The sequence below is a fragment of the Nicotiana sylvestris genome, chromosome 9, assembly GCF_000393655.2.
Source record: "Nicotiana sylvestris chromosome 9, ASM39365v2, whole genome shotgun sequence".
Lineage (NCBI taxonomy): Eukaryota > Viridiplantae > Streptophyta > Magnoliopsida > Solanales > Solanaceae > Nicotiana > Nicotiana sylvestris.
In genome coordinates, this window is record NC_091065.1 from 171959174 (window position 1) to 171974394 (window position 15221).

The 15221-nt window shown below is 37.3% G+C and overlaps 2 protein-coding genes across 2 annotated transcripts; one reads left to right on the plus strand and one right to left on the minus strand.

Moving 5' to 3' along the window:
- Positions 1–1284: 1284 nt before the first annotated feature.
- LOC138878602 (uncharacterized) lies at positions 1285–1617 on the minus strand. Its single transcript, XM_070158294.1, has one exon. It carries the CDS (start codon positions 1615–1617, stop codon positions 1285–1287), a length of 333 nt encoding a protein of 110 aa, XP_070014395.1.
- Positions 1618–12911: 11294 nt separating this feature from the next.
- LOC104228658 (uncharacterized) lies at positions 12912–13430 on the plus strand. Its single transcript, XM_009781163.2, has one exon. It carries the CDS (start codon positions 12912–12914, stop codon positions 13428–13430), a length of 519 nt encoding a protein of 172 aa, XP_009779465.2.
- The last annotated feature ends 1791 nt before the right edge of the window (positions 13431–15221 follow it).

The following is a 15221-nucleotide window of genomic DNA, read 5'->3' on the forward strand; positions in this document are numbered from 1 at the left end:
TAATTTTTTTACTACTATTTGAGAGAACCAAATTGATGAAAGGTGTATTTGAAATTATAAATTAAGACAAATTTCTTCCGAAAAGTTTATATTTAAAAAGATTTGGGAATCGTTGAATTCACTTGATATATCATTACAATAAAATCTCAGTTTCATACGTATTTCTCTAAAGAATAATTGCTTATTGCTAATACAATTATATTTTTATACTAAGAAATAAATAAATAATTAACACTCTGTGAGGTTATGTCAATTAATTGATTTAAAATTAGTGACGATTAAACTGAAATATCTTGCCTGAATTGTGCTCAAGCGTAGTAATAACTTAGAAACTTCGTGAGAATATTTTTACTAGAAAATCAATAATCTTGCCTTCAACAATTCCTCCATGACAATTAAAACTGAGGAAAGCAAGATTACAGACTTGAAATAATAATCTTACTAAAAATTACTTTCACTCTAATATTCTATTTATCAGTTATTATATAATAATTTTGCTCCGTGAGAGTTATAAAATTAATATAAGAATAACATAGATATAAAATATGTAAATGTGATAATAATGATTAAAAATTTACCATTCCATCACAATATGAAATATAAATAGAGTTTCAGGCCAAGAATGTATTGAAACTGAGATAGTATTATAATTATATCAAGCTTCATCGACTGTCCCAACAAAAAGAAATTACTCCATTATGAAGTAAGAAAAGCTAAAAAATATTTTCAAAAGACTAAGAATATTTTACTACAAAGAGAGACTAGAGAAAGAGGCCAAGATTACTCTTTTCTTTCTCTTTAGAACTTAAGAAAAATTAGATAGGAATTTGGATACAAAGTGGGATGATCTTTCTTCTACAACTATATGCCTATTTATAGGAAAATTTCTACAAGCCCTTGGTGAGAATTTTCAAGATAATATCAATATATCTTATGACCTTGATGAGAAATTGACATGGCAATTTGTCATGAAATTTTGGGGAGAATTTGCCATAACTTTTGTATCTCTTGACTTTGTGTAGACTTAGATGAAGTTGCCACGGATGTATCCTTCTTCCTTGAACTGTAGGTTCTTTCTTTTTCTCTTTTTCCATGTATTCTTTTTTCTGGAAGAATTGTTGGAAAAGTGTGAGAATAGGATATAAATTGGTCATGTTTTATAGCTAAAATATTATATTTTTTATTAAAATATAAGAATAATTTATATCCATCACCTGTCCACTGGTCTGAGGATGATATGGTGTTGCCACCTTGTGGCGCACATCGTACTTCGCCAGCAACTTCTCAAAAGCTTGATTGGATGCCCCCGCCACTGATAATAGCTCTCGGGGTCCCAAAACGAGTGAATATCTTCTTCTTCAAAAACCCCACCACCACTCTTGCATCATTGGTGGGAAGTGCTACAGCTTTCTCCCATTTGGACACGTAATCTACAGCAACAAGTATGTACTTATTTCCAAAGGAGATCACAAAGGGGCCCATGAAGTCTATCCCCCAGACATCGGACACTTCAACCTCTTGAATTGGGTTCATGGGCATCTCATGGAGACGAAAAATGTTCCCGGTTCGCTGACATTCATTACAGCCCTTCACCCATTGATGTGCATCCTTAATCATTGTTGGCTAGTAGAACCCGGCTTCTAGCACTTTCGCTGCTGTCCTGACTCCTCCAAAATGCCCTCCATACGCCAATGCGTGACATGACTGCAAAATAGAAGATTGTTCTATCTCGGGGATACACCTCTGGATCATATTGTCAACACATATTCTGAAAAGATAAGGTTCATCCCAGTAATATATGCGGCAGTCACAATAAAACTTTTTCTTTTGTACAGAGGAAAGGTCATAGGGAACTATACCACTTGCTAGGTAATTTGCTAAGTCTGCATACTATGACACTTCCTCAAGACTTGTAGCGAGTAGCTGCTCGTCTGGAAAGGTTTCTAGAATATCTTCAACTTCGACTAAGTTTTTAGCTCCTTCAAGTCATGATAGATGACCAGTGACTTGGTTTTCTATGCACTTATGGTCATGAATTTCAAGGTCGAACTCTTGCAGTAATAGCACCCAACGAATCAGGCGCGGTTTGGACTCCTTCAACCTTCTTCTAAATCAAGTACCTGAGATCTGCATGATCAGTATATACAACTACCTTAGAGCCAATCAGGTATGATCTGAACTTGTCGAATGCAAACACCCCAGCCAGCATCTCCTTTTCAGTTATAGTGTAGTTTAGCTGCGCTCCACTCAACGTTCTACTGGCATAATAAATTGGGTGCATTAGCTTGTCTTTATGCTGTCCCAGCACTGCCCCCACTGCGTAGTCACTGGCGTCACACATGAGTTCGAATTTTTTCTCCCAGTCGGGGGCAACAATGATGGGTGCTATGACTAGCTTCTTTTTCAACTCCTCGAATGCTACCCTGCAATCATCAGAAAATAAGAAGGGGTGATCTTTTTCTAAGAACTTACAGAGAGGGTTGGCAATTTTTGAGAAGTCTCTTGTGAATCTCCGATAGAAACCGGCATGCCCGAGGAAGCTCCTGATTTCCTTGACTGAAGTGGGAGGTGGCAGCTTTGCTATCACGTCGACCTTAGCACGATCCACCTCGATTCCTTTACTTGATACCTGGTGTCCCAAGACTATGCCCTCTTGTACCATGAAATGGCACTTCTCCTAATTAAGAACCAGGTCAGTCTCAATACATCATTTCAGCACTCCGGTCAGATTTATAAGGTACTCGTCGAACGAGTTCCCCACCACTGAGAAATCATCCATGAACACCTCAATTATGTCTCCAACCATGTCAGTGAATATGGCCATCATGCATCTCTGGAATGTGGCGGGTGCATTGCATAGGCCAAAGGGCATCCTTCGAAAAGCATAAATGCCATATGGGCATGTGAAAGAGGTATTCTTTCTATCCTCTGGTGCAATGGAGATTTGATTGTACCTTGAGTACCCATCCAGAAAACAAAAGTGAGACCTCCCTGCCAGTCTGCCAAGCATCTGATCAATGAAGGGAAGTGGGAAGTGGTCTTTCGGGGTGGCCAGATTCAATTTCCTGTAGTCCATGCAAATTTCCAACCTGTGACGGTTCTTGTAGAGATCAACTCATTGTTATCATTTTTGACCACAGTCATACAACCCTTCTTAGGAACACATTGCACCGGAGCTAACCTAGTTGCTGTCAGAGATTGGGAAAATGATTCCCGCATCCAACCATTTAGTCACTTCTTTCTTCACCACTTCCTTCATGTTAGGGTTCAGCCTTCTTTGGTGCTCCCTGGAAGGTTTGAGTTTCTCTTCCAGCAGACTTTTATGCATACAATATGCCGGGCTGATCCTCTTGATGTCTGCCATGGTCCACCCAATGGCAGCCTTGCACTCCTTGAGTATATGCAAAAGTTGTTGTGCCTGCACATCTAATAAGCTAGATAAGATAATAACAGGTAATGTGGAGTTAGGTCCTAGAAACTCATACCTGAGATAGGCGGGCAGTGGCTTCAATTCCAGCTTTGGTGGTTCTTTTATGGATGGGTTGGCTGGAGGAGTTTTCCTATTTTATAAGTGCAGGGGCTAGAATTCAAGAGTTCTATCCCAAAACTAGGGGTGGACATAAAATCCGAAAAACCGAATTCCGAACCGAACCGAATTAATTTGGTATTTTGGTTTTGGTTTATTTCGGTACAGAAATTTCGGTATTTTGGTAATTCGGTACGGTATACGGTATTGGATTATTGATATTTTGGTATTTTGGTATACCGAAATACCGAAATAGTTTAATAAGGTGAGATCAATATTTCGGTCATCTCCACACTTGCACTTGTTTTGTGATCAGAATATGCAGATTTTTTCTCGTCAGTTGCCGTAGAAGACGACCGTTTACGATAGGAACAAACGAGGAAGAGAAGTAGCACGGCGATGAGTGTTAACGTTAATGCTAAACTTCCGAAAAGGTAAGGAAGTGGAGATTTCCAATGCAACAATGAAGTACTACCATTTGAGCCCATAGTACTACCATTAGAGATGGAGGTTGAGTTTGTCGCTACAACCCACATTATTATAATTTTCTCAGCTCTATATATATATATATATATATATATATATATATATATATATATATATATATATATATATATATATATATATATATGTTGAAACTGTGTTATAGCTGAAATAAAAATCTTGAATTGTGTTGGGTTTTATAGAGGTAGTGCTGTTGTACAAGCACTGTACAAGTCCTATAAATGAAATTGCTAAAATGGCACTAGGCTCCAAAATGATTCTCCTGTTGCTTTGCAAATTGCACGACAAAATTTTGATTTTGTTTATTAAGTTATGATGTTTCCAGGAAATTAATTCTGCATAGTGGTGATTCCCCCTTTTTTTAACGCTTTTCAAAAGGTTGATAAAGTTTTGAGGGGCATGATTTTATTTAGTACCTTTTCCTTACTAGCTGCTACTGTTGTTTACTATTGTATTTTTTAAAACCATATATTTTGTGGAAGGCTCAAGCACATAAATGTAGGTATCAAACAAATGACAAAAGATTCTGTGAACAACTTTAGAGGATCAAGAAAAAGAAAACACAATATTAAAGTAATTGAAGGTAAGATAATGTTGGCGCCAGATTTTGCTAGTTAATGGAGGGGGAGACAATGAAGATTTGGTTTAAACCGAAACGTACCGAAATAGTACCGAACCAAAATAAGAAATACCGAACCGTACCGAAATATTATGGTACGGTATTTGGTATATATAATTGATAAACCGAATACCGAAATACCGAACCGAAATTCTTAAATACCGAACGCCCACCCCTACCCAAAACCCTCTACCCTCTAAAGCCAACACCCATTCTGCCAATTCTTCCCCATTAACCTCATCTAAATTTACCAGACATGCAGCAAGAGGATCCTCAATAGTCAATGTTTCATAATCAGCTTCTAAGATTACATCCACGACATCAATAAGAGAGCAAATAGCGAATTCACTTGGTCGCCTCATAGATTTCTGCACATTGAATGTTATCTCCTCATCGTTAAATCTCATCTTGAGTTCCCTAGTTTAACAATCAATGAGAGCTATCCCCGTGGCCAAGAACGACCTTCCCAAAATTATGGGAATTTCTTCATCCAACTTGCAATCTAGAATCACAAAATCTGCAGGGAACACAAATTTCCCTACCTGAATGAACACATCATCCAAGATCCTAGAGGGTCTTTTCACGGTCCTGTCAGCTAGCTGCAACAACATAGATGTGGGTCTAGCTCTTCCAATCCCCAACCTCTTATAGATCGCCAAAGGCATAAGATTTATGCTAGCCCCCCAATCACAAAGTGCCTTGGCAAAAGCAAAGTTACCAATGGTAGAAGGAATTGTGAAACTACCTGGGTCAGATAACTTCTCTGCAACTAGCCTAGTCACCACAACACTGTAGGTCTGAGTTAGAGTCACTGTGGCCAAGTCCTAGAAAATGAATTTTCGGGACATCAAGTCCTTCATCATTTTTGCATAACCAGGCATCTCTTTCAAAGCATCAATCAATGGAATATTTACCTGGATTTATTTTAGCATCTCTAAAAATTTCTTGTACTACTCCTCTTTCTGGTACTTGGCCAGTCTCTGTGGGAATGGTGCTGGAGGTCTCTTCTTTCCAATGATTTGGTTATTTTCTTTGTCGGACACCACCTCAACTACCGGTTTCTGGGATGTCTCAGCTTCTTTCTCAGCCTCAATCTGTGTGTTATGTTCTTCCTGGGTAGGATGCACTGTCACCTCTATCAGTTTCGTTGAATCATCTAGCTCAATGGGCACTGGTACAAGTGTCTCAGCCTGTTTGATTTCTCAGGCCCTCTCTTGCTCTAAGTCTAAGTCTTTGACATTATGTAGACTCACTGCCATCATCTGCTTTGGGCCTTGATCTTTTGGATTTACCTGCGTAGCTACAGGCAATGCCCCAAGAGGACGATTATTCAAAGACATCAAAATCTGGCCCATCTGCACTTCAATATTCTTAATAGTTGACTTATGTGCATCTACTATTTCACTTATTTTTGCATTTGACCCAATAACCTGCTGCATCATTGCCTCGAGTCTTGCAAACCCATCTTCCTGTCTTCCACCATGCTGCTACTGAGGAGGATGATAACCCTGTTGTTGATGTTGATTATCCCTGTGGCCTTTGGTAAGGCTCCATATTATTGTGAGGTCTCATACCTCCCATGTTTCCATTGTGGAGTTGTGGCTGGACTGGCCTGTACGGCTGATTTTGTTGGACCCAATTTTGACCACCCTATCCCTGACCTCCATAATTAGACACATAACTCATGTCCTCAGGGTAGTGATGATGAGTACTTTTTGCATTCCACTGGTTACCAATTGGCTGACTAATGCAAGATGTGCATAAGCCCCTATTGGTAGTATCTACAATGTGTACATGTTGCTTCTGCTCTGACTCTTCCGCCTTTTTGGTAATATACTCATTTGTGTCATTAATGTGGCCATGTTTTCAGCAAGAGTGTTGGATGGATCTAACGGCACTGAGTGAACCATTGGAGTGATAGGTGTATTCCTGGTTGTCCACCCCGAATTTTATGTCATCTTGTCAAGCAGACTCTAGATTTCTCTCCATCGTTTGCTCAAAAATGCTCCACCAGTTGAAGCATCAACATTACCCTTCACTCCATCTGTCAAACCCATGTAGAACCGCTGCCCCAATATCTGATCTGGAATACCATGGTGCGGACATATAACCAACATCCTTTTGAATTGTTCCCATGTTTCTTGAAGTGTCTCTATTGGTTTTTATTTGAAACTCAAAATTTCATCAATTTGTTGAGCAGTCTTGTTGGGTGGATGAAACTTGTTCACAAATTGCTTGACTAACTCCTCCCAAGTTGTTATAGAATTGATGGGGAGTGAGTTTAGCCAAGTCTGGGCAGCTCCTGTCACTGAGAATGGAAACAACAACAACTTTATTGCTTCCTGAGTTACGTTGGGTTGCCTTTGAGTTTTGCAGATTGACAGGAAATTCTTCAAGTGTTGTTGAGGATCTTCGATTTGTGACCCTGAAAATAGTCCCTTATTTTGCAACAAGTGCAGCATGTTGTTTGTGATTTGAAATGATTCAGCCTGTATCTGCGGGACTAAAATCGATGTGGCCAAATTCTCTACTGTGGGTTGTTCCTAGTCATATAGAGCAGCCTCTGGCGCTGCTGGGTCTACCACGTTATCTCCCATATCTGGTTTGAATTGTTCGGTTGTTTGTTGTTCCGATTGGCCCGATTCAAGGCCTTGAAAACTTTCTTGGGATCTAATAATGCTTCAAATACTTCACTAGTTCTCGATGAGTTTCTAGGCATGCACTTGTACAACCAAGTCAACAAACGTTAAAATTTCAATGTATAGATTGAAAGTGAAGCAAAACTGACTACACTAAGAATTGTTGTATTTCTTTCAATTGTAATTGATAACACCGTTAATTCCCCGGCAATGGTGCCAAAATTGATCACACCCAACTACGCCTTATAAAAGGACAAGCGGACGTTGCAAATATAACCTGAGTATTTCCCCTAGAGTCTAACCCACAAGGAATTAACCTATCAATTACTCTTGTCAGACTCACTAAATTCTACGTAATCAACTTCCCAAATGTTTTGAATCACAATTGAGGGTATTTTTACTAACTATGACTGACTGCAATTATGTAAATAAACACTAACTATGATTAAGTTGTAAATAACTAAGAGAAGGATCTAAGGTTGTGATTTCCCCTATTGATGGAATCCCTTCCGGTTATGTTTCACATAGATTTACCTAATCGTCTCTATCGATCATGAGCACTCTTATTACCGTAATTCTCTCCCGAGTAATCACAACAATTTACTAGACACACTCTCATGAGTTACGCTAGCTGGCTTTTAATACAGCTCACTTTAGATTGCACCCAAGGCTTCGTTATCCCTAATCCCGCCTTTAAACCCTCGGTTATTGATCCTTCATATACTCTGGGAGTGGTGTTGTTCAACAATTACCTAAATATGCACTCTCTCCCGAGTAATACATACTAAATAGGCACAGCTAATTGAGGATCCTATCAATTAACTACAATAAGAACGTAGTTGAACAAATAGAGAGTAAACCGGGCAAACTATATTAACATAACAAGAAGTTCATCCTTTAATAGATTCTATGAATCTAGCCTATTATCAGTGTAAACCATAGAAATTGTGACTTAATTGATTCCGTGGAGTTGCATAATCAAATAATCATGTCATTATCCACATATCCTCCACGTGTTAGAGAAATTGACCTGAGACTCATGATAAAATCATGCTTAGGCTACGTGCCGATATTTTGGGACCCATAGAGGTCGTGTTACTGTTGAGTTACTTGTCTAATTTACAATTTTGTACTCAGTCACATCTATCATTTGCATATCATATATTAGTCTCTGTTGTCATTCATTGATACATCATATCATCATGTTGGGCTGATTTGACATTGTGAGCCCGAGAGACTGGAGAGATTTAAATGACTAAGTGAGGTCGAGGACTTGGTTGTTAGTGATATTTATGGGCTCGGGCTGCACGCCGCAACATGTTTTATATTTATTTACTTATTCCTGGATATGGCTTATTATAGCACTTGGGCTAAAATATTCCCTCCAGAGTCTGCACCTCACAGTGAGCACAGTTGATATTTATATGTGGGATGGAGTTCCTTGGGCATGGAGCTGCCCTATACATTTATATATGGGATGGAGTTTCCTGGGCATGGAGTTGCCCTATACATTTATATATAGGATGGAGTATCCTGGGCATGGAGTTGCCGTATACATTTATATTTGTAATGGAGTTCCCTGAGCATTGAGTTGCCTTATTTATTTATATTCGAGATGGATTTTCCTGCGCGGGATTGGCTCTATATAGTACTAAGTGACTGATTGTCAGTCGCTATTTATATTGAGGGATGGATCTTCTCTGGGCTGGATTTGCCCCGCACAGTACTGAGTGATTGAGTACTCTGAGAGTGTGAGTACGTGGGGCTTTCATTGTAGAGCACCACATACATCATGTGCAGAGGTTAGTCTTTTTACTTATTGAGTACATTGGGTCGGTTGTATTCATACTACACTATGCACTTCATGTGCAGATCCAGGTACTTCCGGATATGACGGTTGCTAGATTTTGGAGATTTATATGTTGGAGACTATCGAGGTAGCTTCTTGGCGTCCACAGACTTTGTCTCTCTTTTCTTTCAGTTATTTGTACTGTTCTATATTTTCAGGCAATGTTTTTATCAGTCAGACTATATTATCATTTAGATGCTCATATACTCAGTGACACCGAATTTTGAGAGTGTATATTATGAAGACACAGTATTTTGTATCAGTATTTGTGAGATTTTCGCAAAAAAAAAATTATTTATTATGTTTTCAAACATAAAGAATTTTGTGATTTAATTTGGTTGTGGTCTTGCCTAGTATTGAGATAGACGCTATCATGACATATGAATTTTGGGTCGTGATACATGAGTAGTAAAGTTTCTTATCTAGGGTTTTAATAAATCTGTTATTGGGTGATCTTGAGTGAATATTCCTGAATTCTTGATACTTATTTTATTTGTTTGACTGTAATTTTAATGAATTCAATTGTTTGAGCTCAGAAGGTGTATGCCCTATTGTTTGGTTATTCTTGGGAATGATTTATAGGTTTGGGTCAGTCAAACAACCCGATTTAAAATCATTTTAGGGATATCGTAATTCGACTGTGACCTAAATTGGACGGGTTTATTGTGTTGAATAATTTTGGGAAGAAGAGTTTAAGAACGATGTCGTTAGTAGTTGGAAAACTCTAGTGAATTGGCTTTAGATCCAAGATTAATAGAATAATGTGAAGCAAAGTTTGAGGAGTTTAGTTAGAGTTGTCCCGATTATTGAGGGATTCTCTACCCTAGGCCTTTTATCAACTATGAATTCTCTAGACTTTTACTATTTTAGTTTAATTCCATAATTAGTTTCTTTTAATTTATTTAGTTTAATATTTACTAAACTCAATTATAATTGATTCTCTTGTTCAACTTAGATTATTTAGTAATTAAGTTAGCTAGAACGCTTCATAGCTTTCTATGACATTGACTCCGAACTCTAAAATCGAATTATATTTGTGACGAACCACTTAATCTTTTTATAGGTATAGTTATGCGTGACCTATTGTCCATGAGCAGTGTGTAAATAGGGGAATCATTTTGGAACCAAATACTTAACTCAAACCATGACTTTTGAACGAGCAAGAGAGACCTAAGATTCAAGGGCTCATTCTTCACAAGAAGACGATTGATCGGGCTAAGCGAATAGTAGTAATGATCTTCCTGTTGATTTAGGGAACCAAAATGAACTAATTAAAAAGCACATTAAGATTGGCAAGAAGAAGAGTTTAGAAGAATGGAGGAGGGAAAGTTGGGCCAAGAGATCGGAGAGACACATGGGCTTACCATGTATGTAGAGAACATTTTAGTTCAACCGCACATTTTAGTTAAAATAGCACGGTCTAGCCAGTTTTCGGATTGATCATTCAAAAATAGTCAGTGTTTACCAAGTCAATGAAAAATAGCCACTATTTTGCTGCAAAATAGACCGGTCCAGCATAATATACTGGAGTTCAGTGCACCCATATGCTTTGCTCGCTCCAGTATAATATACTGGAGACTGGAGCACCGGTGCTCCAAACTCCAGTATATTATGCTGGACTGGTATATTATACTAGAACTCTAGTATATTAGACTGGAGTTCCAGTACTGGAACTCCAGTATAGTATGCTAGAGTATTTTTTTCCGAATTTTGAACAGTGTTTTCGTTCAGATTTATCTTTACATGAAAAATGGCTAAATTTCGATTACCTTAGAAACAGTGGCTATTTTTAAATGACCACTTGTAAATCTGGCTATTTTTAAATTTCTCCCCACATTTTACTGCCGAAGAACTTGTGACGTTGAATATATGGTTCCACATTTGAGTTTGAGCTTGGAAAAGCTCATTACTACTCGAAGTCTCACTTTTCCTAATAAAATTTTGTTGTCACGCATTGATGGAGTATTGTATTTATAATCTAACTTCCTAGACTTCGGCAACATATAATGAAAACCAACATTTGAATTTTTACTTGCCCAAAATCGGTCCAACCCGCCCATTTGACACCCCTACTCAGTGATAATGATAAGGGAACCTTGAACAACAGTAAAGTTGTCTTCGTGTAACCTATAAGTCACGGGTTTGATCCGTGAAATCCGCCACTAATAGTTGCATTAGGGCAAGCTACCTACATCATACCCCTTGGGTACGGCTCTTTTTCAAACCCTAAGTGAATGAGAATATTTTGTACGCCGGTCTGCCCTTTTATGCTAGGTGATAATGAGAATTCACGAATACACATTACGAGAAATATTAGAAAACTTCCTTGTATGTTGCTGTAATCTAAAAATCACTTACTTTTCACTTAATAAATATGGAACACAAAGTCAATATCCAATAAACAATAACACCGATATTTATCAAACTCCTCCAAGTTAAGAGTCAAAGGAACTGAATATTCTTCAAGGGGATCACCTTGCGCATAGTGATTAGCCCTTGCTTCGCATTGCTTCATCGCTTAACCACTTTAAGCGACAAAGTGATGGCTTTCAACAACACTAGACTAAAATTGTGGGCTGCGTAAAAGTGGAAGAGAACTATTCTATCTAGATAAAAAATAAAGAAGATTGGGCTTGGGAAGCTACGAGGTTGTTGTAATCTAATAGAGAAAGATCACAAGAAAAGGACAATAGTGTTGTTTGAATTTTAATGATGACCAAAACAAATGACAAATACACTCTATTAGTGTCTCAACTACTTATGCAAATCACATGTTCAAAGCACAAGAAGGGAAATCTCTATAATCAATGCACCAGAATAAGAAAGAAATAAGAGAATGTCCAATGACAGAGGCAGACAACTATCCTTCCATCAAAGGCATACATCAAGGAAATAAGGAAGGAAAGGAAATCAATCAACTATGCAAAACCTACGGAAGTAAATTAGAAGAATCAAATCAGGCATCCAGGAAGAAGACTACAAGAATGGAAGGCCTTGAAGTCCAAGACCGTCAAGGAGGATCTAACAAATTGATTGAGTTTGAATCCAACCTTGTTTCATATGCTGGATTCAAGAGCCAACCCTTGGGTCCTACTCTTACACTTCTTCAAAAAGGAAATTCATAATCAATAATTTTTCAAATCACATCACAAGGAATAGAGAGCCTCATCAAGAACTATATAAGAAGAGAAGGAAAGATATGGCAGAACGCACAGTTTTCATACAAGTTTTCACTCCTTCTACTTGTTAGAAAAATACTGTATTCATAAGCTTACTAGTGTTGCAAAAGATAGAGAGAAAAAGGAAGCAAGTGAAGATTGTGTCAAGATTTCATACTACAATTCATTTGCGTTAAACGTGAGAAAAACCACTCTCATTTGTAGTTGTTCGATTGAAGATTTAAGAGAACCATTGTGACTCAAGGGAACTGGATGTAGGTGCCACATCGGTACAAGAACAAGTATAAAAATCTTTGTCTCTCATATTGTTTTCTTTACTATTTATTACATATATCTATTAAACTAACTATGGCTTGCAGAACAATAGTTATCGACCAAGAAAGAGGTTAGTCGACTAAAGAATTTTTAAAAATCACTTCTCTTGTACATTCAATTGGTATCAGAGCAAGTCTCACATTTTGAGAAAAATATTTGATTAACTACAAAGTGAAAAAATATCATATAACAAACACTGTTGTTGGAGCATTATTTCAAGAAGAAACTTCACAAACAAGGCCACCTTACTTCAATGAATATCATTTCTCACATAGTGTGTATGGAAACTTATGCAAAGTCGTATGACATGAAAGTCTGGCACGTCATCAAGAAAGGGGAGCTCCCCTTACCACAAGCAAAAAAGGACAAAACTACTGAAAGCCAAGTATCATCTGATCCACTAGACTTAGATGACTATATTGACGCACAAGCTGTTGTGGTGAAGGTAAGTGCTAAAGCCAAGAACCTTCTGCATAATGCAATAAGCGATGAAGAATATGAAAAGATCTCAAGCAATAAAATCGCAAACGAAGTGTGGGACAAGCTAGAAGTTACCTGTGATGGAACAAACAAAGTCAAAGAAACAAGAATAAATCTATTAATTCATGACTATGAACTATTTCAAATGAAGGACAGAGAATTAGTGGAAGAGATGTTTTCTCCATTCAACAAAATTGTTAGAGATCTGAAATCTTTTGGTAGACCAGTAAAAATGAGAAACAAGTTAGGAAATACTCAGAAGCTTACCTACAGCCTGGCAACGCAAAGTCATTGCACTAGAGTGTCAAGATCTTGTTAAGATGTCATATGACGAGCTTAGAGATGATCTTATTACCATTGAAAAAACTAATTTAAACAGAAGTGTGCAAGAAGAAAAAAAGAAAATCAATGCGTTTAAAACCACTTTGGCCGAGTTAGAAAATGAAGAAGAAAAAGAATGTGAAGAACAGGAGGAAAACATAGCCATGCTTTCCAAAGTAGTATTAAGTATGATGAGAAGAAACAGAAATGTCAGAAGAGACAAACCAAACTTCAGAGTGAATGAGAATGACAAGAATGATGGAAGACGCTATGAATGTGAAAAACACTGCCACATTCAAGCAGAATATCTTGAACTGAAAAAAGAAATCAACAGAAACTATCAAAAGAAGAAATCTTTTGGTGCATGGAGCGATAAAGAAGAATCTTACCACGAGGAGATAACCAACATGTGTTTCATGGCAATCAGAGAAAATAGTGACGAAGAAGAATCTAACCACAAAGAAACAAATGAATTAAGTCTCATGGCAGCCGAAGGGACAAGTGGGGTGCGTTCACCTTCTTTCATAAATTTCATAAATGCAATGATCTTCAAGAATTCATTGATATTGCTCTCGTCGATCTTGAAAAAGCTACACAAACTTTGAAAGATTCAACGAGAAAAGAAAGACTGGAATTGAAAATAAAAGTATGTGAGATTAAAAGATACATGTTTCAAGAAGAAGTTCATGAACTTTAGTTGCAGCTGAATGGATTACGAAAATCTACAAGCCATAGATTCGTCAAATCAAACTAGTCGACTTCTCACAAAAACTCATCCGGACAAAAAAAAATCAATCCTTCCTCCTACATTCACTATGAAAAAATTGGTCACATATCTAGCCACAGCAGGTTTAGAAATAAAGGAGAGAAACCTCCTGAAAATTCTAATGATCCCTCATGTATCTATTGTAGAAAATCTAGTCACATATCTAACCCTTGCAGATATAAAAATAGTAGAAGTTGGATTTGGCGACCTAAGGCAACAAATCAGGCAAACAACTAAAAAAGTAACAAATCATGACCAAACAGGATTGGGTACCTAAAAATAAGTAATTTGTTGTTGCAGGAACACCGCAAGAAAAATTGAAAAGGAAAATAATATCTTGATAGTGCGTGTTCCAAACACATGGTAACAAATAACCTTTTAAATAAACCACCAATCTTGATGGTGGATCAATCACGTTTGGAGATAAATCAAAAGGGAATGTAATTGGAGTTGAAAAGTCCCTCTCAGTTCATCGTGTGACGTGGATGAAGTTTATCTTGTAGACGAACTTAGATACAACCTACTCAGCATCAATCAACTATGTGACAGTGACTATAAGCTTCGTTTTAAAAAATATGGATGGATTATCAATGATGAATTAGGTAAAGTAATTCTATCTGAAAGTAGAGATAGAAATGTTTACACCCTTAGTAATATTGATGTCATGTCGAATCAGTTATATCTAGCATCCATAATTGATTTCTTTGGGTATGACATATAAAACTCAGTCATGCTAGCATGCAAACTATCCAAAAACTTTCTAACGGGATCTTGTCATTGGTCTTTAAAAGCTAGATTTTTCAAAAGATCATATTTGTAATGCATGTCAATTAGGTAAACAAACAAGATCTTCTTTTAAAATCACAGACATTGTCTCTACGACAAAACCTCTCCAATTGTTGCACATGGACCTTTTTGGTCCAACTAGGACTGCTATTATTAGTGGTATAAAATATGCTTTTATTATATAGTAGATGATTTTTCATGATTTATCTAGGTTATTTTCTTGAGTCATTAAGATGA